We start from the raw sequence: 26,139 nt of genomic DNA on the forward strand, positions 1-26,139 counted from the left end.
TTAGTAAATCACTTTGCATAATTTATTTAAAAACTGAAATTTTGTGTCTGAAATGGAAACTTCTACAAATGCATATGCAATAAGGTCAGCTGCAAAAACAACCCTGTCCACGGCTATTCAGCGCTAATTTTTCACTGCGTGTCTTTAGTAAATCCAGACAGTGGTTTAACGCCAAAAGAAGATTTGCGCTTGCGCATGCTGTAAATCTGGCCCTTAGGATTAATCTATATTTAATTCATACAGTGAAGACTATGCAGTGGTTTTACATTTGATTGCCTTCTGTTGATAAAGACTGTTCTGTTTCTTTTTCTTCATATTTCACAGAAAAGCTATATTTGCTAAGCACTAAGTTGTTCCTAATCAGCTGGTACTTCAACGCAGTGCTGAAGTGCCAACTAGTCTCTCCCCTGTGAAGGATCCCTTTACCACTCTACAGATAAAGCGTTGCCGGGATAATTTTGGTTTCGCGTATCTACCCCGAAGTGATAAAATTCTGTATAAATTTTTTTAAGGCCAGACAAGTAGTTTGTTAAGACTTAGTTTGTAGGGAATTACAAACCTGCGCACATATATTTAAATGCGCATAACTATAGAATTAATTCTTAAGCATGTGAGCGCCATCAGCGTTTCTCACAGGTTCGCATTTAAAGTCTGTGTAGAGAAAACTATATCGTCTTAGCGGTCTCTAATTTAATAACTAATCAATCAATCAATCAATACTAACTTTAGCTGGAAAATATCTTTATTCAAGAACCGCTATGAAGCCAAAACAATCTCCGTTACCTTAAATTATCCGTTTATCACTGTAAAGCCGTTCTGAAACTATCTACATTGTAAAAGCGCTATATAAAGGTGACTTGACTAATCGAATGGAATATGTTGTTTGCTAATAAAAGAGTTGTCAATTCATGATACTTTCTCATCACTTCTTTTTATACTTAAAATACATTGTTGTTAAGAATAGCTAAATAACCCCAGTGGGTCTATTTAAAGCCTTCTATTTATCATGTAGTATTAGTTATTTCGGTGATCGGTATAGGCCAATACTGTTTCCAGTCATCGGTAATCTACCCCAAAAACCCTGACCGGAGCACCCTCAGCGTTTCTGTATGTAAAACACACCTGCCCACAGCCAGCACGGTGACCTCTCCTATGTGACTGCGTCTCTCCAGTTTCTTGCTGGACGAGCGTCGCATCAGCGGCCATTTTTTCTGGTTGCAGCGGTGGCAGATATTCTTGTGTCCTCCCATTCCTCCGATGGTGTGCAGGTGGTTGCAGGTGTGTTTGGCTGTGCTGGGCGGCAACCCTGGCAGAGCAGGACTCTCTGGGCTGCTGGGTGTGTTTGGAGAGGTTGGCGTCACAGGGCCACTGTAGAAAATTGAACAGAAAAAGATCAGCTTAACTGCATGAAATGCCCAAGATGACCTAGTTACAGTTGCCAAAATGTGTTATGTACAAAAGAAAACACTGCGCTGGTTAATGTGGCCCACAATGTGCTTAACTTGACCTTCTCCAATCATACTAATATTTGAAATGTGTATCATAGCATAATGCACATTTTCACACACTATTTAAACAAAATAACCATTTATGCTATTGTTTGGACACACAGATAGTCTAGGCTTGGCCAAAGAGCTATTAGCTTATGCCTGTATCATGACTCATGAGTATTATCATTCAATATTTTTATAGCATCTGTTTACAATCTCAATAAAAGATGCATCACAGTTGGTATGTTTTGATTCATTATTAATGCATTTTAAAATGAGCATTTATTTCTGTGATGGCACATCTAGATTTACTTAATTTTTGATCCTTCAGAAATCATTTTAATATGCTTTTTTTTCTAATATGAATAATGTTCAAAAGAACAGTTTTAATTGAAATAGAAATCTAAAAATCTCTTGTAAAAGAACATTTCTTTACTGTCACTTTTGGTGTGTTTAAAGCATCCTGCTGAATAAAAGTATTAATTTCTTTAAAAAATTAAAAAATCTTACTGACCCTTACTGAATTTTGAATGGTAGTGTAGTTGAGAGTGAACATTTTTGAGTGATTATGGTGATGAATGATGATTTTTAATCAAATAAATGAATGCAGCCTTAAGAGACTTTCAAAAACATTTTAAAAAATCTGTAGTGTAAAAGTTTAAATAACACCATATTTAGGTACATGTAGTTTATTACCATGTACTAAATATTGTTCTTTGTCTTTACTGAACCTACTCGGTGACAGTGGTTTGATGGAAATTATGGTTCTTCTACGCAACTCATTGTAGGCATTTCAGACATGTACGGTATTGTCATATCATTAATTGTTCCGAATAGAAGATTACCCTGATTATAAGACGACACCCACTTTACAAAGATGTATCTTTTGAAAGGCGGCTTTTTGAGGACCAAAGTCTTGTCTTTTATAAAGAAAATTAAATGTATTCTCAAATAAAATAATATTGCATATTTTAATTTTATATTAAAATCCATAAACATGCATACCATAAACATAACATGTAGTTCTAATTTCCAGTAGATTTCACATTCACAATGACTGATCTCTCACCTTTTTTTATTTACAGTGACAGAAAACAGGTGTTTGATCCACATTACCTATCTGATCCGGGGGATATGAATGTTTTTTTTCCTTAAGCCGATCACATAGCACTGAAAAGACAGCTGTTTCTCCCTGATTCCATGCCCAGAGGGCAAGTGCCGGGCAAGATCAAAGCGGCCGCTTCGAAGAAATTGACAGGCAAGTGTGTCAGTACGTAGCCGAAATAAGAAATAAGGGGCATCGCTGGGGGGTATGTTTTCCAGTGCCTTCAGCTGGATGACGGCTCTGGTTGTGTGTAGCCCCTCATTTATTTTTTCAGCTACATACTGACACACAATTTCTTTTAGGACCGCAGTAAGCTTTTCTTCGACTGTTAGCATAATTAAGACTCTTTGGGCTCCCCGTCTTCTAGCATTACTGTATATACGCATGTATGTATGTGTATGTATGTATGCATGTATGTATGTATGTATGTATATATATATATATATATATATATATATATATATATATATATATATATATATATATATACACACGCATGTATGCATGTATGTATGTATGTATGTATGTATATATATATATATATACACACACATTTTTTAAGATAAGTACAATATTTTTTATATTTAGTATACAGTATTTGCTGAGCTATAAACCACAAAATAAAGCAGGATAGAAGAAAGCATTTAACCCTGAAAAAAGCTTCACCTTTCACAGGTATTTATTATATTTGAGCTGAAATGCAGCATAACTGTTACTGTTAAGACAGGCAGACTCTCTCCCCAGCTGCTTTATCTGTCTTTTCCTCTCTCCTTTCTCCCTATATTTATTTTGTCCTTCCACTCTGCCAACTTAAGAGGGAAATGTAGTGGTCTTCTCTTATCTGTCTTCATTACACTGCGGGATGTTGTTCTGCTCTGTGTGCATACGCGCGCGTGCCTCACTCGAGAGGCAGAGGAAGAGCAGCACAAAGATACTTCAATTGTCACCTGCAAGAGGGGCTATGAGGAACATGAAAGAGGAAGAGACACACATGCAGACACACGCTACACTATGTATTTTTTGGTGTGTTTGGCAAAGGAGAGCCACAACTAAACAGTGCAAGATCAGTTTGATCATTTATAAACACAAATGGTCCTGTCCTATTATTGCAGTCATTAGGGAGTCACGGTTCTGCCGGTTGCCATGGTCCCGTTAACCCCTGCTGGTAAACGTTGAAACTACACCATCTAGCTGCCAGTGCTGGGTGTGGTAAAACAGTACAGAGATATACAATGGCATGGTAAAGAAAAAGAGCGCTGGTCTGAATGAAGTAAAATATTGACCTAATATCCACTGAGAACAATCCTGCAAACTCCACCCCTGCCCTCATAAGCCACACCCCCGACTCCTCCCCCATGGAAGCCCTGGATCATTCGGAGCACCTCTCCTTTTTTTCCCCTTTGTCATTGCTCTAAACCCATCACCTTCCGTATGCTCTGCTCTTCTTTATATCCGTCTCATTCTCAACTTGAGGAAGCAAATTCAAGCTGCTGCTTAAGCATAGTGACCTCATTGTTCAACCCAAATCTGGTATTCACATGAATGCTCAGACCAACTCAAAAATACCATATACCACACAAAATTAGGAGGACATTTTGGGGAAATAATGTATTAAAGGAATTCCCAAAAATGAGAATTCTGTCATCATTTACACACATTCCTGTTTCTCCCAAACCCACATGACTTTTTTTCTTCCATGGAACACGAAAGGAGACATTTTGAAGAATATGCTGGTTGAGCTTTTTAATGTAATTACAACGAATGGATATCCAAGCCTCAAGAAGGATAAAAAAGGACCATAAAAGGTATCAAGTAATTTATTTTAATATTTGTAGTATTGCAGTAGTATTTTAAAATAAATTCTGTATTAAAAAATAAAATAAAATAAATTTTTAATGAATTGTTGAACCTATTGAAATGATTAATTCAGGTTCTCTCACTGATCATGTTTTTTATGTTAAAAGCTCACCGGAGGGGAAGATGATCAGTGAACAAGGACAATCATATAAAACTAGAAGCCTTAAAGTACACATTTACAGTGGGACCACTTTTAAAATAATTTCCTTGTCTTTTTGAACTCTAGTTAAAACTTGAAAGCAACCAGTACATTTATCTCCTTTTTTGTTCCACTGCAGAAATGAAACCACACAGGTTTGGAATGACATGAGAGTGAATATGATGACAGAACATTCATTTGTTATGAGTGAACGATCCCTTTAATCTAGGGATTGATGTGTAAGACTTTGAATTACATAAAATAAAATACAACATCTCAGGGTGAATAAACTTTCACTCATGTATTTTGAAATGTTTCAGGAATATGGTGTAGTATAGCTGAGGTAAGGGGAAAAAGTGAAATTTCACAATATTTTTTATCTTTAATCTCATCCAGTGATCAGATTAAAGATGATCTTGAAGATAGTTGTCATAGTACCAGGTAATAAACTGTCACAATCTATAAACTGATGTCATGATGCTGGTAAAATAGAGCATGATAAAACTGATTTCTTTTATATATCAGGGAGGAGACTGCTCCACCCAGACTCATATTTCATGACTCCTCTGTATATGTGATTTTGAAAGATCCTTCCTGGATCTTATTCTGGCTTGCAGCACTGTCAATGATTGATGCTTCTTTGCTTCATGGTGATTTTCCCCACAATGTGTCATATGAGACAGACCGAACCACCTCGATCTCTCAGCACCAATCTGTCCTGTTTTGCTGCTGCCGTTATTTGAGAAGTGACAGCGCCATCTTTTGGAGGGATGAGGTACTGCTTTACAAAACACCTTTTGTTTTGTAAGCTGTGGTTCACTTGGAAAACAAGCATTAATGTTTTGCTAGTGAAAGTGAATCATGTGATCAAGTATACTACTGTGCTTTAAAAAAAAATAATTTACCAGCATAATAAAATGAGTGATACATTGAATTAAATAATTAAAATGTATTTTATGGTCCCTCTTTTAACTAAAAAACTACAACAACAAGGTTTAAATAATGGTTAATATCATTAGCCAAGACTAAAACTATTAAAACATTTCAGTTAATTTAAATAAAGGTGAAATAAAATAAAATGTAAATATTAGTTGAAAACTTAAAGGGGTGGTTGATTATGATTTAACTTTTTTTAACTTTAGTTAGTGTGTAGTGTTGCTGTTTGCGCATAAATAACTGTAAAATGACGACGCTCAAAGTTCAAAGAAAGGGAGATATTTTCTTTTTAAACAAACAGCTGGTAGGGACTACAGGACATTCCTCACGGGTTAGTGACATCACCAACCCTAAAATTTACATAAACCCGCCCCCGGAACACGATTGATAGATTACAATGTCAGAAAATGCTAATCAATGACTAGAAGATAACGACACATAAGCTACATCAATTCATCAACTAACCATTCAGAAATGTTGTCCACATGTTGTCACTTCTTTTTGAGTCTCTCCATCTTTGTTTCCGGTTTGAACATAAAAGGATAAAAGTTTTACTGGTCCTCACTATTTAAAAAGCCTTATAAATCACCCAAAACATATTTTTATTTAAATCTAGAGTTTTGCACAATGTTTCTGTGTGTAGGTTTAGAGGTTGGGATAGGCGATGATATCCTTTATACCAGGGGTCGGCAACAGGCGGCCCGCGGGCCACAACTGGCCCGCCAGCAATATTTTCTGGCCCGCCGGATTATTTTGGAAGTCCGTTTTTTTTTTTTTTTTTTTTACTATAACGGTTTTTACAAATAGGCCCCGTGTATCAGTGATGCGCGGGTTGATCCAAAATGAGCGAGTGCCTGCGGTCACCCGCGGTTACGAGTCATCCAAAAATATTTTTAATGATATTCGGGTTGCGGTCGGTCGGGTCGTTTGAAATAAAGATGCCATTAAACCTTTGTAATTTATATAGTACTAGACACAATTTTCTATGAAATACATAGGCCTATACACTTTATTGTCTGAATAACTGGCGCGAGGATGACGCACGAGCTCAGTCTGCAGATAGAGATGAAAGAGGGAAATCCTTATTTGAATGTTGAGCGCGTTATTAACTTTTGAATAAGAGCTGACGCGGGACAAAATGCCCGATTTCCCAAAACGTTGAACTGAGCAATGCCATTGTGCCATTTTAATAGGCTACTTTTAAACGCATATAGCTCAGTAATGTCAGTTTTATGTAGCCTATTTGCTGAGAGGGGGCGGGATTTTTATTGGGAAATTCGGAGGAGAGACGCACACGTCGATTAGACTGGATAAACACATGCAGCATCTTAATTGTTAAGAAAATGAAACGAAATAAATGAATAAATCAAGCCTTTATTACAAAACACAGCATTCAGAAAAATGCGCACCCCTAGTTCCTACGTCTATGGCCCAATATGCGGGCCAGGAAGCGGGTCGGGTACAATATTTTCTTTCTTTTGTTTGCGGTCTGAGTTGCGGGCGGGTTAGTTGAAAACGTCGGTCGGGTGCGGGTTGTTTATACATTGACCCGCGCATCACTGCCTTGTATCATTCGTTCAATCGTTTTTTTCCCCCCAAATTAAAACCAAAAATAAAAAAATGAAAAACGACTTGTTTTTGAGATTCTGAAAACGAGATCTAAATTTTTAAAGCAGGTGAACACAAAGTGTATTTTAAGCGATTGCTGAATAGAACCTTGTGGGAGTGGAACGGAAAAAAACAGTCCCACGCAGACCTCCTTAAACCTAGGTGTGTAACGTTAGCCTATGTGTGTCCCGAATAAATAATAATAAAAAAAAAGGAATAAAGTTCAAAAGTTGGACTGTATTGGTACAGTCCATTGGTAATACAATGCTAAATCAGATATATGTACAATAACATGTCCAACAATCGATTTAAATAGTACAAGGGGTTTAATTTATCTTTAATTAGATGTATCCGCGGCATTTTCTCGTGTGCTTACATGGTCCAGTGGTAGAACTTTCGTCAAGTGTGTAAAAGGTTCTGGGTTCTAATCTACATTCGTAGAGTTTTTTTTTTTTTTTTTTTTTTTCATCAAAACCGATTATGCTCATCGATTATGGTTGTATATCAAGTAGGCTACTAGGGACACGTTTGTGTGCATTATATTTTGTAATTTCAACGTAACGAATAGGCCTATTCCATGTAGCTGGCCCGCCATCTACTGGATAAAAAAAATATTGGCCCGCGGCCAAAGTTACTTGCCGACCCCTGCTTTATACCATTAACTTGATATGTAAAATCAACGGAAGTCTAATTCAGTGAAACAAACGTGTGTGTTGGGGGTTGGGGCAATGAGTATGTAAGCATATGATTTGATTTTGAAACAAATTCAAAACACCATCTGTGCAAATTATGAACTAAATTAAAACTGCAGATGTACATAAGATTATCACAACTACTAGTTCAGAACACCATTACAGAAGACACAAATAAGAAGTATAAGAAAGATAAAGGAGGACTCACCCCTCTGAGTCCATACTGTCCTGAACCATGGCTTGGAGTGCATCGGAGTTGGCTGGTGAAAGAGAATGAGAGAGAGTTTATTAAATGACTTCTTAAACTCGCACAGGGAAGAGTCTGCAGTCTCAGATGCTGAACCATTTGCTTGACTGGATTCTTCAGACTAATGCAAGCAGCTGACTGCCTTCTGATGAAACTGCTATCCAGGACATAATCGCACTGGACACAGGGTAGCTTCAGGCCATCAATGCACGCATTACAAGTATTAGTGTTAAATCACATTTCATAGCTGAACAGGCATCTTATTAATGCAACAGAGGAAGACAGTAAGGAGATGCCACACTAAATGTCATTTTCATAGGGTGGCACTTGAATTGTGCAACCACTGGCAGTGAAAGTGCCTTTCATTTCACGAAACTTTCAGTTCCTTCCATTTACACAGAAGAGCACCTTATCCATTTTTATAAGTTAGTTTGCAGCTACATGAATTGTGTTCTTCCACTAGATGTTTCTGAAAAGATGTTTCTGAAAAGATGTTTCTGTGCTGCCATCATGCATTGTGACACCTGTGGAGATGGTGAAATATGAAAGATAAACACACAAACAAGATATAAGGAGTAATGCTCATACGTCACACACTGAGGGAAATGAAACGTTTTGAAATGCTGGTGATCAGGAGTAACCATGGATTTGACTACTGATGTTTTTCTAAAGGGGTCTAAATAGACTACAGTTCCGCTATTAGACTTTCCATTTCATGCACAACTGACATTTCCTTGAAAACTGAAAGACTTCCGTTTATCTTCGGAACACAAATGAACATATTTTTGATGAAATCTGAGAGCTTTCTGTCCTTCCATTGTGAACAACGCAATTTACACATTCAAGGTCCAGAACGATAGGAAAGACATCATTAAAGTCATCATGTGACTCCAGTGGTTTAACCTCAATTGTATGAAGCGAGAAGAGTGCTTTGTTTGCGCAAAAAAACAAAGTTTACCTCTGTATTCTTGAGTCACCACAACACGCGTGGTGGATTGCAGGTCAATATTTTCGTAAATAAAGTGGTAAATATAGTTTTTTGTGCAAACAAAGGACTCGCCTTGCTTCATACAATTTAGGACATGATGACTTTAATAATATCTTTCCTAATGTTCTGGACCTTGAATGCGTAAATTACGTTGCTCTCAATGGAGGGGAGGAAAGCTCTCGGATTTCATCAAAAATATCTTAATTTGTGTTCCGAAGATGAATGAATATCTTATGTGTTTGGAAAGACATGAGGGCGAGTAGTTAATGACAGGAATAACGGTTTTGGGTGAACTATCCCTTTAATAGAGAGAGATGCTAAACAGACACCAGGTAATTCACACACATCTCTCATCGCTCTGTCTCTCTCTCTCTCTCTTTCAAATAAATGTAATCTTACGCACTACTTTATCTCTGTGTTATAGTTGAAGCGGGCAGAATGCTAGATTTAACGAGCCGTAACTGACGAAAATAACCAACATCTTACTGCAAACATCAATAAGAGCTTTAAAGTCACCATGAAATCAAGTTTTTAGTTTTTAGTACGAATATGTAAGCTATACTGTTATCTATAAGCTAGTGTGCTCCAAAATGACAAAATTCACAATCAAAAGATAAAAACAAAAATTCACAGTCTCTCTTTGGCCAATATGGATAAATTATTTTGATGACATCACTCAGCATCAGATTTTCTATCCAATCAAATGCTCTCAAGAATCTAAAACGTTCCTGCCCCCTACACTATAGAGTCTAGATCAGGCAAGTTCGGTCCTAGAGAGCCGCTGTCCTGCAGAATTTAGTTCTAACCCTAATCAAACACACCTGAACAAGCTAATCAATGTCTTCAGGATTACTAAGGCTATAGCCAGGTGAGGTTTTTTTCAGTGTTGGAGCAAAACTCTGCAGGACAGCGGCTCTCTAGGACCGAACTTGCCTACCCCTGGTCTAGATGAAGCTAAAATTGGTCACTTATTCACACATTTACTAATTTCTACATGGAGAATGGCACATAGTGCACTATATAGAGGATAGGGAACGATTCAGACAGTGTAAATATGCTTTCCATTGGGGCGAATGAAGTCTGGTTTCACGCTTGTGTCACGCGAACCGCCGCAGCGCACACACAGTCTGATCCGGTCCAGAGACAGGACAGCACAGAGCAGATCATATGATCGAGTCGGCGCAGACGACAAATCATATCGGAACCATTTTAATTCTGCACAGAATGCTATATTTTAATATCTGTCATCATTTACTTACCCTCGAGTTGTTTCAAACCTGTATGAATTTATTTCTTCTTCTGAACACAAAGGGAGATATTTTGAAAAATGTCAGTAACCAGCCAGTGTATGGACCCCATTGACTTCCACAGCAGGAAAAAAATACTATGCAAGTCAATGGGGTCCATCAACTGTTTGGTTACTGACATTTTTCAAAATATCTTCTTTTGTGTTCAGAGGAAGAAAGAAATGCATACACGGTTGAAACAACTTGTTAGTAGTAAACGACGACAGAATTTTTTTGAAACCGCTGAAGGTATTTGAATCAGCCTGGAGAGACACTCATTGGAGAACATGTTGTCTGGTGTGAACTCATGTTGATTCACTGTTCTGAGGTCAGCTGAGAATTGTTAATGCTCCGTCACAATCAATGCTGCATCACGATCAATGTGACTGGCTGGTTATCACATCTCATATTTCCCTCGGTGCATACAATCCCACAAAGACGTTATCAGTTCTGAGAGGCCTTGCGCCCTGTACTAATCATTAGCAAGTAGTGTGATGTCTAAACTCATCTTTAGCCTCACATTCATTCACCTTACCTTCATTTTTCATGATGTAGTTAACAATTTGGCCCACCGTGTCAGCGTTGGCTTCACTGAAGGTGTCATTCATATCTGAGAGAGAGAGAGAGAGAGAGAGAGAGAGAGAGAGAGAGAGAGAGAGAGAGAGAGAGAGAGAGAGAGAGAGAGAGAGAGAGAGAGAGAGAGAGAGAGAGAGAGAGAGAGAGAGAGAGAGAGAGAAACAGTTAAAAATAGAATAACAATTTGTTCTACTGAAAATTAGTCAACTTGCCTTTGTTAGAAACATTAGTAAAGTGACGATTAAGGTATAAGTGATGTTTATTTTTCAAAAAACACACAGAAAACCAAAACAGAAATGCAACAACAGAGGAGACAAAACATCCAGAGAAAGTGTGCTGGTTTAACAGCATTTGTCTCAACTGTCATCACAAGCCAACTGATATTAGTGTTTGTTATTTCATCACATTCAATATGCAGGTGGTATGAAACATTATCTTTGCTGACACAGTAGGACTACAAAGGACTTGCTTATGATAGCAGAAAACACTAACATTTACAAAACTAACTATAAATATGGTTTGTTGACTTCAGTGAAAGGCTTCATAAAGGCATCTGGAGATGGCTGGGAGTTTATGCAAAACTACCGCTTACAGAAACACACACACACCACCCACGTCCTTCCTGAAGCCATGGACCCCTGCTCGACAGGACACACTTCCTGTGTTGGATCATTTCACAGCTGGGAATCAGACAGAGAAATATGTCTTTCTGGAGTCATATAAAGTTTATGACTACTAATCTGCTTTTGATAGTTTTTGATTTGCATGCATTAATCTACAGCTAAATAACGTCCATACAAAATGCTAAAATACCTATAGGGTCAGTCCAAGTTTACTTCCAAGTTTACTTTACTTCCAACAAAAAAGGCAAAATTTCACCCACAATGATCACCCCAAAGCCACGTTTCAGTTTCTTTCTAATCAGAGCCAATTTACAGAGTTACTGTAAATCCATCCACAAATTAAATCAAATCACTGGGCCCACAGATCCTGATGAGTGCAGAGGCTCATGGGAAATTGGTGAGTGGCTCTAATTACTCTTAATATCTTTTAACAAAGATATTCTGAAAAAAAAAAAAAAAAACATTCAAGAGGAAATGTATTGTAGGTAAAATAAAATAAAAAGATTCTAGACAAAGCAGAGATTATATTAACTAATGTAGTTAACTAATGTTAAATGAAAAAATTATAAAACAAATTTCTGTTCATTGAAATATATATATATATATATATATATATATATATATATATATATATATATAATCATAATTACAAGGTGAACAACAAAGAGCGAAATTAAAATTGTAAATGTTGCCTTGAAATGAAAATAAAGATAAATCAAAGCTATAAAGAAATATTCAAACAAACAGGAATAAAAATGACAAAAGCACATAAATGACAAACATTTTTTTTTAAATATAAATAAAAGCCAATTTGACATTAATACATTTCATAAATAATACTAAATAACACTTGAGCACTAGACATTTATATTTGTCCCTTTATTATCGGTCTGGGTGGATCCAAAGATTTGAAGACAAACAAAAAGACAAAGAGAGAGATTGTGTCAGGTTGAACAAGCCCACACACTTAAGTTTCCTAGAATTCAGACAATGCCACGTGAACATTCTTAGAAAAGCATGCAAACCATACATAGAGACTTGCATTAAAAAATAAATGCATTTAAAAACCATATAAAATTTGAAAAATAACATTGTTGATCCTTTAGCTTAAATGTGTGGATCAGTTGATAAGAAGAGAATGTGGGCCAGTTTCCTGGGGCTAAAACTCCACCACAGCAATGTACGTAAGCAGACATAGTTTTAAACAACACAAAAACAAAAACTGGTTACAAACAATAAATGTAAGAAAGGTGAACATGGAAATCAATACAATTTGAATTACTGAGGCCAGCCCTGTTATTTACTACAAGGTGTGTCAAATTCTCTTCCTATAGTTGTTAAAAAAAAAAACTTTGTTCTCTAGCATGTGTGGCGTATCTTTGGCAGGACGACATGTACTATATATAGTACTAGTGCACACCTCACACTGCACTTGCCTGCGCTATGAACAGGAATGGCACCTCAAATTGAGCATCTTGTTGTTGAATATATGTGCGGCTACTTTTTGATGCGTTCAAAATCTGGACCTATCAAAAAAATATATATAATAATAATAATACATCTCAGACACTAAAGTGACCCAATCCATTTCTAGGAACCAGGGGGTGTATTACAGACACTTTCTATCTTAACTTCTTAACTTAAGGTATGGCACATGGTGTGAACACCTCTCATAATACGTAATGTACTGCATGTCTGCCTGGCTGTACTGGCTGTATGGTTATATGTTTTATGACTTTATGTTTTAATTGAGCCAGTGCTATTGCATTATATTTTATTGTTGTATAATTGCTGTGTGATTTAATGTTTTTTTTTTTATAGCCATTATGTGCCTAGTTATAACATCTTGCCAATGGACTACAGTTGAAAATTAGCCTGCTGGCTAACACTGGCACATTTACAGAAATGTGAATTAATGTGCACTGTCCTTAAATAAATAAATGAAATGAAGTAAATTTAGGATTTTTCAGAACGTCGTATTACAGAAGCAAATCTTAACTTGATTTAGGATTCTTATCTTAATATCTTACAAAATCAGATCTTATGTCTAGAAATTTCCTAAATTTGCTAAAAATTTATTTTATTCCAAATGCCATTAGCATCCTTAATCAAATCAAGTGACAACAACAAATGAGCTGTTACCTTAATGTATTTAAGTATATTTATTCTCATTATGATATTTTACATTGTATCTTTTTTCTATTTATCCAGAAATATTTCCTTATTATGTTTGAGACGTTGTTTGTATGTTTATTTGTCTTGTACGTTTGGTGAGCCAAAGGAAAATTTCCACCCAGATGGACAATAAAGAATTATTCTATTCTATTCTATTCTATTCTATTCTATTCTATTCTATTCTATTCTATTCTATTCTATTCTATTCTAACTCTCTCCATTGAGTTCGACCAAATACGCGCAAGCTGCTGCTGTGAGGTAAACGGAAGATTAAAATGGAGAAGCAACATCGGCATGCTTTTAATTTTTAGGGCAGCAAGTATAAAAGTTTTGATAAGCTCAGTAGAAAAGGTCAAATCTCTTCTATTCGGTAAGTTTTAACCTTCGCTCACTCACAAAGACAAAGACAGAGAGTGGGCAAGAGTTGCCCAAAATGTGTTTGCGGTATCTGGTGTTTAGGGTACTGTATCTGTTCTTTGACGACTCATAAAGGCTACTGTAATGTTGGTCGCAGTTTGTGTTCTAACTGTAATATTGCATGTCGTGGGAGTAATTATTTACAAGTATTTTGTCATCAAAGCACAGCACATTATCTGGATCTTCCAAAAGTCTCTCCACCATCAAACATCACTGCTCTTCACCTTACACTGTGTCCTAACCAGACGCGATGCGATAAAATCCAGCGACAAATAATTTGTCTGTCCACACTAGACGTGACGCGACTGCGAGATGCGTGCAAATCAATCAAAACCCACAGCCAATCACAACAGCGTGTGGGCGGAGTCTCGCGGCAAGTGCACAGCACCAGAGAGTAATCCTGACGGCACTCGCAAGAAAATGAAAGTAGCTACATAATCAAATTCACAAATATTACACCATTTAAACATTATTCAAATACATACTGAGTTACTAAAACAATCTTTGTCAAATAATACACTCGTTTCTTCACAGTTTGAACGTTCTTGTTTCCAGTTGTTTCATTTCAAGATATGAGGTGAATTATCTTGTTGCTTTTACAGCTACAAAGCTGGAGCACTAAATGATATTCAAAGTCACATTACATGCTTTTAACGTTAAATAAAGCACATAAACAGTGCCTGAGATTATCATAGCCACACTTTGTGTTTGTTGTTCCAGCGCGACGTCGCATAAAAATAGAAACCGTTTCTAAAATAGAATCGGCGCGGCTGGTTAGGACCAAACCTCTGATTAACATGGAAAAGATAGGCTACCTTTTATCACACGTCGCGTGTAGTTAGGACACGGTGTTATACTATTAATAAATATAACGTCATTCTCGAACAAAGCTATTGTAGTATGATTTTTACGATTGGCTTTCAAAAAGGTTTGAAGTTAGGAGAGGTTATCCTAAAGGTAAGACAGTTTTCAGGAATTGTATACCCCCAGTATATTATAGAGACATGGGATGGACTCTTTTGACCTAAGCCAGTAAGTAACAAATGTACAAGTCGCAATCAAACGGTATATGTATACAACTAGACTCTCCCCTGTGAAGGCCTCATTGACACGACAGCCATCGGCACTGATCCTCAACAAACCCGTCTCCATACCGGCGTGACTCCGATCTTCAACCAGATGGAACTGGATAATATTCTGAATGTTACGATCTGATTTATGACCTATAATTCTGCCTGAATCATAATCATACAATGTTTGTTCGATGGCAAGAGGAGAATTGGCACCACAACTGAGCCTGGTTTCTCCCAAGGTTTATCTCCATTCGGTCACCTGATGCAGTTTTGGTTCCTTGCCACTGTCGCCTTTTAGCTTGCTTAGATGGGGACACTTAATATTCAACAATATTATTGATCTGCCTGCATTGACAGACACCAATTATATGAGAACTGAACGATGACATCACTGTTTTCTCCATTGTGGCTTTATAGATAAATTAACTAAATTAATAACTTTTTTACAACAAAAGTGAACCATCAACGAACTTACTTAAGCTGGACTATGAAACTATTTTCTTCTACTTTGTTGCAGTATTTTCCTGCTTTGAAACTATCTGTATTGTTGAAAGCGCTATATAAATAAGGTGACTTGACAACACCTTGGCTTAACCATACAGCAATCCCATTGGCGGTTACTCACATTTTCTTTAAAAAATTAAAATCTAGTTTGTGGAGCACTTTTCACAACACATTGTTTCAAAGCAGCTTTAGAAAATAAAGGCTAAATGCCATCAGTAAGACGACGGTGGCTTGTGGCACGGAAAAACTCTCTAGGATGAAGAAGAAACACGATGGAGTGGAGTATTAAGTATTGGCTGTTCTCCAATCTAAAATTGACGGTACTAAAACCGATTACTGTGAATACTTAATCAAAGACATGTCAAAATAATGAGAAGACATTTTTTTTATGAGATAAAATAAGATGAGAGTGAGTGTTAAAAGAGGCTTAACAGAAGGGGCTATGGTTTTTCTTTTCCATGACATTTCTTCACCTCTCTTCCAAAGCAAAGAATGTCTGAAAACAAGAAAAAACTGATTTGCTTTCAAGTGGGCTGAATATAAACCTTAGCTTAAGTCCGCCATCCCACAAGCACTTGAAACACCATGGAATGAGGTCACGCATCCACTTAAAACGGTCCTTCAACTGATTGCTGAGAGGAAAGTAGTTTTAAAATATTTACTTCTTCAGTCTTCATTTTCATTTCAATCTCCTGCTTATACACCATACAGCTTTCGAATCATTTCAACAAACAAACCATCTGACTTCAGCAAGCAACTTAACAGAAAATTAACAGAAAAAATAAACAGCTGCTACTCCAATGTTCATTTTAAGATCCCTGATTTCACAAACTCCTTCCTGTAATTTCACTGGCCCATGATGAGGTGCCATTTATTTTGGAGGAAGTTTGACCATCTTCAGCCATTTTAAGAAACATGGTCAATTTATGCACAATATTAACCAAATTTCAACAAAACACTAACCTCCTTTTTCTGGATCTTTATCCTCTTCAACCTCCTCTTTCTTCAGCTCTTCGTCATCTTCTGACTCAGTTGTACAGCGGTAGCCCTTCCTCTTCAGGATGTGGCAGATGAGGACTCCCAGAAGCCCCACCAGAAAGAAGAAAGGCACCAGAACAAAGGCAATATACTCTGGGTTACCCGAGTTCCCATCACCCTTGCCAGCTGAAGAGAGGAGACAATCAATTAATAAAAAAAAGTTTGGTAACGCTATATATATATAATAAAAATATTCCTTATACTGCATATAACTATTAGGGCTGTTGATTTAACGTGTTAATTTAATTAATTAGTAATGGCGTTATGATGCGTTAAAATTATTAATACATTACACCCACCCCAGACCTTACAATTCATCTTACAATTCATACAGTTGATTGGTGACGAACATGAAGCAGGGCAACAACTTACTGCGTAATGGAGCCTGTTTAGAATGCAATTAGAATGGCCTTAAAATTCAAGATATCAGGGCAAAAATGCCCCTGTTCATATTTAATTCTTATTCAATAAATAAGAAGTTAATATGTTTAGACAATATTGTCTGCTTCTCCTAATTTTTCCAACAAAAATATTACATATAAAGAGCATACAGAGCAGAATTGTTGTCTGTCTCTGAACAACACGCAGTGGTGTTTAATTTCTATTAATCCAAATGCATATGTCTTAGGTTAAAACTGTCAACATTGAAAGACAGCCTTACAGTATGTGTACCAGCAATGTGCATTTCATTTTTCAATATAAAAACCCATTAACGGTGGTTCATCCAAAAAAAAAAAAAATTCTAATGCATTAATTATACATAAACCAAAAGTTCTATATGGTACAAACTGACAGAGATTAGTAAAATTAGATGGATTTTATATTTCGAGTTCAAAGACATTACAACACCCCACTAAAACAGTTTTTGGGGCTTTGTGGACATCTTTGTTAATTTTTATAAACTAATGTGCCCCTTAAAGTTGACCAAATTTACACTCTTTCTGTTCTCTGGCAAAATAAACCAAATATAATGATTAGCCTACTCATCTTGCACTCAAGGGTGTATACAAATTTTTGTCCAAAAACATGCTGACAAGAATGAGAATGTCCCTCCCCCTTATAGCATCTAGGTGTCTTGGACTGGATTTAACCGCTTTGCAGTCGAGAGGAGTTGAAAACTGCGCACCCTCTTTTTCCACCGCCTCGCTTCCAGAAGTATTTTTCACATAGATTTATATAGGCCTACACAAAATTACTCTACGTCATTCACAGTGTGGGAGTAGCTAAAGAGTTCTTTTGGCGTGATTTGATTGATTGTTTCGACCCAACTAATCGACAATTTAGTTGATATACATTTCTAGATTAAATCATAACTTGATTCAGTTACTATACTCTGAAACGTCTGCCATAGAGGAGAGCTAACACTAACAGCAGAGTTAGCTCAGCTTATTGAATAAGTGCTGAGAGCTAGTGTCTGCACAGACAGAAAAACACATTACACAGCTCAAAATGAAACAGGCCAAGTGTTTGGTCAGTCAAATGCATAGAGAATGACAGAAAGGGCAATAATGAGTGAAAGCAACCGCTGCAGAGAGAAAGAATGACCTCGGAGAACAGCACAGAGGACAGACACTGGCATGGTACCCTGCGGCGAGTGACTCAGGGGATCAGTAATCCCTGTAAATTTCCACTGTACAGTTACACTCTTTTCATCACTCTCTACACATTTTACTCATAACCCTTTACGTATTGCCGAATAAATATCATGGTACTCTGATACCATGATTATCCGGTACATTTATATTTTTGTATTTCCATGTACCGAGGAATTTACATTTTACTCCAGGGGATTTAAAAAAATACCACAAATTTACCAAGGAACCATGTGATAAAACCAATGGGAACACCTTTGCAACCATGCAGTATATAGGCTAAACAATCTCCAACATCGCACTAGCACCATATCATTCATTTTCTTCAGAAATTCCTCTTTTTTTTTCATTAGCAAAAAAATTCATAACAGGTTCCGAAACTGGCAGTAATGTAGATTTTAATCACAAGTGTCTGGGAAAAGGTGTTTGTTCCTAGAGTCTGTCAGTAGTTCTTGAGAAGAATATCAGTTGTTGACTTCAGATATAATGATCCCATACAAAATTAATTTCCCTTCTCAAAACAACTCCCTCAGTTTCCGAGGATCCGCAAACAGGTTTCTTTCTCAGTCTGTAACCTTCATAAATTCATAAAAGCAGGAAAATAATAATCAATACGCTACGGCTACGCACACCAACACCTGTCTTTCACCCAACACTCTCTTATCTGTCAAATCGAACGCTACACAAATATCTCTTTATTCAAGCATGTCTTGAACACCAGAGGTCAAAGGGTTATAAAAACTGTATATTTTGGGCATTCCTGTTCATCCCTGCTCAGTCTCTGGGACTGAACTCTGACCCCCAACAAGCTATGTGCCAAGCACATATGCAGACAAAGAGCCAATTGTAATGTCCGTTACTGCATGTCTGCATATCACATGCACTGATGCTTGGACTTGCTACATTTACAGACCGCAGAGGCCTACAATACAATGCACTAAGGAAGGAACGTACACAATAATCGACTACTTGACTTAGGCTATGCCTTTGTCTGCTGGTAAGAGGTGATATGTTTTTAGACACAAGTGTACACGTTTCTAGCATGTTATATTGGCAACAGTTCTTCTAACCCTAACTAATGGAGTGTGTAGCTTTTCATTTCACAACCATGTTCTGTTTGTGTTGGAGTTTGTGTTTGTGCTTCGAATCGCTTGTTGTGTTTGAAGTTTGTGTTTGTGCTTGTGCTTCGAATTGCTTGTTGTGTTTGAAGTTTGTGTTTGTGCTTCGAATCGCTTGTTGTGTTTGAAGTTTGTGTTTGTGCTTGTGCTTCGAATCGCTTGTTGTGTTTGAAGTTTGTGTCTGTGGTCGAACCGCTTTGGTTGTGTTTGGAGTTTGTGTTCGAATCGCTTAACTGTTAACGTTAGTTTGTGAGCGTGTGAACATATCTCCGATACTACTCTCTATAAAAAACAATCGGATTGCTTTGATATCGCTAGTTATATCCAACTTTCCGAACTTCCGTTACTATCTCTAACGATAGCCCGCTAGCATTGCACGCGTGGCCTCGCCTATCGACCGTATTATTTACACTTGAATCACTGAAATCGCTCTGTTTGTGTTGAAGTTTGTGCTTGTGCTTCGAATCACTTGTTTGTTTTTGAAGTTTGTGTCTGTGTTCGAACCGCTTTGGTTGTGTTTGGAGTTTGTGTTTCGAATTGCTTAACTGTTAGTTTGTGAGCATGTGAACATATCTCCGATACTAACGTTACTCTCTATAAAAAACAATCGGATTGCTTTGATATCGCTGGTTATATCCAATATTCCGAACTTCCGTTACTATCTCTAACGTTAAGTTAGCCCGCTAGCATTTGCACGCGTGGTCTCGCCTATCGACCGTCTTATTTACACTCGAATCACTGGAAGGATACGGGTTCTATCCATGATTTCAGTCCTAAATTAGTAGTGATATTGGTAGCATCACTGCTAATTTATTGTTCATCTGTCATAATGGCGAATACATCGGATATGTGTCTACCTCTGAGTGCAGGTGAGGACACGTTTGAGCTGCATTCGGTGCGGTTGGAGCTGGAGTCCGTGGAGAAGCAGATCCGTGATCTGCTGGGGAGGCAGGCCGAGCTGCGAGACCGACGATCAGCGCTTGAAGCATCACGCGCCGATGCTCACAAGTCAGTGGTTAGTAACTTTTCGACTCCGGCCTCCTCTACTCCGTGTATTTCTCTGCACAGGACCCGAGCACCCCTGGTTTCGTTTACCCCGACACCGACACAGCACCATGGACCCTGGATGATGCCACAGCGGAAGACACGAGCCAGGACCAGAGCAAGGACCTCTCCGCCCCTCCCGGTCTTCGAGATCTCCACCCGGAACCGCTTCTCCCCTCTTCGCGAGACGGAACGCGACGACGCTGTGATCATCGGCAGTTCCATGGTCCGGCATGTCCGCGCTACCTCAGGTAAAGGTATGGTGCGCACTCACTGCTTTCCTGGTGCTCGTGTTCTCGATGTCGCTGCGCAGGTCCCCGAGATCCTGAACGGTGACGAGCGCGTCGGAGCTGTCGTGCTGCACGCGGGGGTGAACGACATCAGGCTGCGGCAGACGGAGGTTCTGAAGAGGGACTACAGGAGCCTGATCGAGACGGTACGCAGAACATCGCCTGAAGCAAAGATCGTCGTGTCTGGACCGCTTCCCACGTACCGACAAGGACAAGAAAGGTTCAGTAGATTGTTTGCACTAAATGAATGGTTGATGTCATGGTGTAATGAACAGAGACTGCTCTTTGTAAATAATTGGAATCTGTTTTGGGAGCGACCTAGGCTCTACCGTGCTGATGGCCTGCACCCCAGCAGAATCGGAGCGGCTGTTCTGTCGGACAACATCTCCAAGACGTTACACACCATATGACTAGTAAGTCAAAGTCCAAATCACATTCTTTGCTGTCCCAAATTAATTGATATAAGTACCAGTGTAGAACACTATATAGAAACTGTGTCTATTCCTCGTTTAGTGAGGCCAAACAATAAATCTACTGCAGGATCTAAGAAAAATCTAATTGTGATTAAACCAGAAAATCTCAATATTAGTGAACAAAAACAATTTCTAAAGCTAGGTCTTCTAAACATTAGATCGCTTACACCTAAGGCGGTTATTGTAAATGAAATGGTCACTGATAATAGCTTTGATGTACTCTGCCTTACTGAAACCTGGCTTAAACCAAATGATTATTTCGGTCTTAATGAGTCCACTCCACCAGGATACGGTTATAAGCATGAGCCCCGTCTGATTGGTCGTGGCGGCGGTGTTGCAACAATCTATAGAGATATTCTTAATGTTACTCAGAAAACAGGCCACAGGTTTAATTCGTTTGAAGTACTTGTTCTAAATGTTACGCTCCTAGATGTAAGAAAGAAATCCCTATTATCTCTAGCCTTGGCTACCGTATATAGACCGCCAGGGCCTTACGCTGATTTCCTAAAAGAGTTTGCAGATTTTCTCTCAGATCTATTGGTCAATGCCGATAAGGCAATAATTGTTGGAGATTTCAACATACACGTTGATAACACAAATGATGCGTTAGGAGCTGCGTTTACAGATTTATTAAACTCCTTTGGGGTCAAGCAAAACGTTAGTGGTCCCACTCATCGTCTTAATCATACTCTAGATTTAATTATATCATATGGAACCGATCCAACCGATATAGATATTATACCGCAAAGTGATGATATCACTGATCATTACATGGTAACTTGCATACTACGTACGGCTGAAATGTGTCATGTTGCTCCACGTTATCGACCAGGCAGAACAATCCTTCCAACTACTATAGATAGATTCTTGAATAGCTTACCTGATCTATCTCCGCTCCTCAGTGAACCCAAACAAACAGAGGAACTAGAGGAAATGACTAGCAGTATGAGCACCATTTTCTCTAGTACATTAGAAACTGTTGCACCAGTTAGATTAAAAAAGGTTAGAGAGAAAACTAAAGCACCATGGTACAACAGTGCTACGCATGTTATCAAGAGAGAAACTCGTAACTTAGAGCGCAAATGGAAACAAACTAATTTAGAGGTCTTTAGAATCGCGTGGAAAGACAGTATGTCACGTTATAAAAAGGCTCTAAAAGCAGCCAGGTCTGAGCATCTACGCAAACTAATAGAAAATAACCAAAACAATCCAAGGTTTTTATTTAACACCGTGGCTAGATTAACAAATAAACAGACATCACCTGAACAAAATATTCCGTTACATTTTAATAGTAATGATTTCATGAATTTCTTCACTGAGAAAATAGAAAGCATCAGAAACACAATTGTAAATGTACAATCTTTGACAGCGTCTTATGATTCAGCCTCAATTATCGCCCCTCAAGAACAACTACAGCGCTTTACAACTATAGGACAGGAAGAGCTAAATAAACTTATAACTGCATCTAAACCAACAACATGTTTATTAGATCCAATACCCACTAAACTACTGAAAGAAGTGTTACCTGTAGTGGAAGAGCCTCTACTCAATATTATTAACTCGTCTCTATCTTTAGGACATGTTCCAAAAACATTCAAGCTGGCAGTTATAAAACCTCTTATTAAGAAACCACAATTAGATCCAAATAACCTAGCAAATTACAGACCCATTTCAAATCTTCCATTTATGTCTAAAATACTAGAAAAAGTTGTGTCCGCTCAATTGTGCTCTTTCTTGCAAGAAAACGATATCTATGAAAAGTTTCAGTCAGGATTCAGGCCACATCATAGCACAGAAACTGCGCTGGTTAAAATTACAAATGATTTACTTTTAGCTTCTGACCAAGGCTGTATCTCAATACTAGTTTTACTCGATCTTAGTGCTGCGTTTGACACTATAGATCATAAAATACTCTTAGATCGACTTCAAAATTACACTGGTGTTCAGGGACAGGCATTAAGCTGGTTTAGATCGTACCTATCAGACCGTTACCATTTTGTCCATTTAAATGGGGAAAAATCAAAGATAACATCAGTAAATTATGGAGTGCCACAGGGATCTGTATTAGGCCCCCTGCTATTCTCAATTTATATGCTGCCACTTGGTAATATTATAAGAAAACATGGAATAAGTTTCCACTGTTATGCCGATGACACTCAATTATATATTTCATCTAGACCAGATGATAACACTAAATTATCTAAAATGACAGAGTGTGTTAAAGATATAAAATATTGGATGACGTGTAATTTTCTTCTATTAAATTCAGATAAAACGGAGGTATTACTGATTGGTCCAAAAAACTGCCCACAAAACCTCTTACAATACAACCTTAATCTAGATGGACGTCCTGTTACTTTATCCTCTACAGTAAAAGACCTGGGTGTTATACTAGACCGCAACTTGTCTTTTGAAAATCATATTTCAAATGTCACAAGAACAGCCTTTTTCCACCTTAGAAACATTGCTAAGCTACGTAATATGCTATCAGTTTCTGATGCAGAAAAGTTAGTTCATGCATTCATGACCTCGAGACTAGATTACTGTAATGCTCTATTAGCTGGTTGTCCTGCATCCTCAATAAACAAGCTACAGTTAGTCCAAAATGCAGCTGCTAGAGTTCTTACTAGGTCAAGAAAATATGATCATATAACACCAATTTTATCATCTCTACACTGGTTACCTATTAAGTTCCGTATCAATTACAAAGTATTGTTACTGACCTATAAAGCCCTAAATGGTTTAGCTCCTGTATATTTAAGAGATCTTCTATCGCCATATATTCCATCGCGCTCTTTAAGATCGCTAAATTCGAGGCTTCTGGTCGTACCTAGGATATCTAAGTCCACTAAAGGAGGGAGGGCGTTTTCACATCTAGCTCCTAAACTCTGGAATAGCCTTCCTGATACTGTCCGAGGCTCAGACTCAGTCTCCCAGTTTAAAACTAGATTAAAGACGCATCTCTTTAGCCAAGCATTCACATGATGCATCTCATACCTTTTATACTACAGTTAAATCAGATCAAATGCATTCGTATTAAGAACAGCAGCTACGCTAATTATTTCCCATCTGCCTTTTTTGTTGTTATCTCGGGACGCCTGTCCCGAGATAACTCAAATAGAGTTTGTCAGCTCCAGTTAGTATCCAGCCTCTCATGGAGACTTCAGATGCCCCAACGCCTGTGATGAGACGACTCGACGCCTGTGAAGAGACGACCCAACGCCGGCGATATGTTATGCCCTAAATTTCATGATTAACTAACTGTATTTTTGTATGTATATTTTTGAAATGCATTTTCTGTAAAGCTGCTTTGAAACAATGTGTATTGTGAAAAGCGCTATACAAATAAACTTGAATTGAATTGAATTGAACCATGTAGGAAGAAACAACATGGCCATATTCCAGGATGACAATGAATGTCTAGATTCATCAGGCTCAAATCGTGAATGAATGCACTCTGTAAAGTCTAATCGAGCACCAAAGACTTTTAATGAATTTAAGGTCTGGACTCAGGGGTGCCAATTCATGTGTGAAAATAATTCTTCATGCTCCCTCCCAATACTTTTTTCACAGTTTGAGCCTAATGAATCTTGACATTGTCATCCTGGAATATGGCCAAAATGTGTCTTCCTACATAGCATTTAAATACACGCACATAGATGCCTCATTAGTGGTTGTTTCTATGGGCTGCCGTCCATATACAAGCCGCCCGCCATATTGGAACGGTCAAATCCGGTCCGTGAACAACCAAGGGCAAGTTGACTGAGCGTCTGCAACTGTAGTTTGACGCATGTATGAATATCTATATCTGCAATATACTTCAGCAGACTATTTTGCTAAACTGACATAATAGGCTACAAGACGAAGGCGACAGCTAACACAACATTAAAAAGTTACCATAGTAAAAACCTGTAATAGTGAGTTATTACAAAAACACAAACTAACACATTCTCACATGTGAACTGTGATACCATTTCTTCGAAAATTTTAATCTCTTGATCCTTACTGTGAGTGACGACACACTGACCGTTCCAAGATGGCGGGAGTGCAAATAAGTGTCTGTATTAGTCGAATGTGGAATCTACGTATACACATCTATTAATGAATGGTTATCTATAACTGTAAAGTTCTAATAATCGTTCTTTCAGAATAGAGATGCCCACACCACAACTATAACGATAATAAAAGAGAGGAACAATATTGTTGGAATCCCTTTCAGAACTATTTTTCCAGCAGATGAATGACAAAAACATTGACAGCCAATCAGAACCCACCTGTCTTTAAAAAGCTTGAGCATTTAAAGCAGCAGAAGACATAGCAGCAGCATATGCTTATACAAAACAGAACGCTATCGTGCGTTGGTGCTGGCGCTAATATAGTTGTGAAGTGTGTCGAGCAAGCGTTTTTGAGCTTCTGTTGGCACTATTTAATATGCACTATGTGTACTGCTTATCCTGATTGGACTGTCCCTTAAACTTACATTTTTATTTTCAAGTAATTGATAACCCCCTTTTTTACATTATAGATTATAGTACTTGACTACAAAATTACTTGAGACGCCCATCCCTATAATAAGGTCTAGTAAGCCTAGTACACAGATGATAATACAGCAAGTTTGGGTGCGTAGGAAGTGACCATCCATCTTGTTAAGCTGGCTCAATGCCAGAGCAGTTCTGAACAGACAGAATGACTAGCAAGACAGGGATCTGACGTGACTCACATACGCGTGAACAAACATCTCAAGCTACGCAGTACAGTCACAGCCCACTTCTGCATCCAGGCTTAACAAAACAATGGAAGAGAATCTCAGTAATAGAAGGTCACAAGTGCAGTAAAAAAAAAACACTCTGAGAACTGAATGACTATGT

At 37.9% G+C, this 26,139-nt stretch overlaps 2 protein-coding genes across 2 annotated transcripts in view; one reads left to right on the forward strand and one right to left on the reverse strand.

Annotated features, from left to right (window-relative positions):
- The window catches only part of rell1 (RELT like 1), a 33,463-nt gene that overhangs the window by 4,614 nt on the left and 2,710 nt on the right, over window positions 1-26,139 (reverse strand). The window contains exons 2-5 of the mRNA XM_079604257.1: window positions 16,680-16,880; window positions 10,884-10,958; window positions 8,036-8,087; window positions 1,123-1,368 (exon numbers count right to left, since the gene is read on the reverse strand). Of these exons, the coding sequence (XP_079460383.1) occupies window positions 1,123-1,368; window positions 8,036-8,087; window positions 10,884-10,958; window positions 16,680-16,880 (574 nt within the window). The remainder of the gene's footprint in view (window positions 1-1,122; window positions 1,369-8,035; window positions 8,088-10,883; window positions 10,959-16,679; window positions 16,881-26,139) is intronic.
- On the forward strand, window positions 19,462-24,643 carry LOC306989430 (uncharacterized protein). Its single transcript, XM_079595159.1, has 2 exons — window positions 19,462-19,479; window positions 19,557-24,643. Exon 2 carries the CDS (start codon window positions 20,294-20,296, stop codon window positions 21,206-21,208), a length of 915 nt encoding a protein of 304 aa, XP_079451285.1. The 5' UTR covers window positions 19,462-19,479; window positions 19,557-20,293; the 3' UTR covers window positions 21,209-24,643.

This window comes from Phoxinus phoxinus (genome assembly GCF_949152265.1).
Source record: "Phoxinus phoxinus genome assembly, chromosome: 2".
NCBI lineage: Eukaryota > Metazoa > Chordata > Actinopteri > Cypriniformes > Leuciscidae > Phoxinus > Phoxinus phoxinus.

Coding starts and splice junctions, on each gene's coding strand:
- LOC306989430 (XM_079595159.1), top strand. CDS start 20,294: ATGGCGAATACATCGGATATGTGTCTACCTCTGAGTGCAGGTGAGGAC.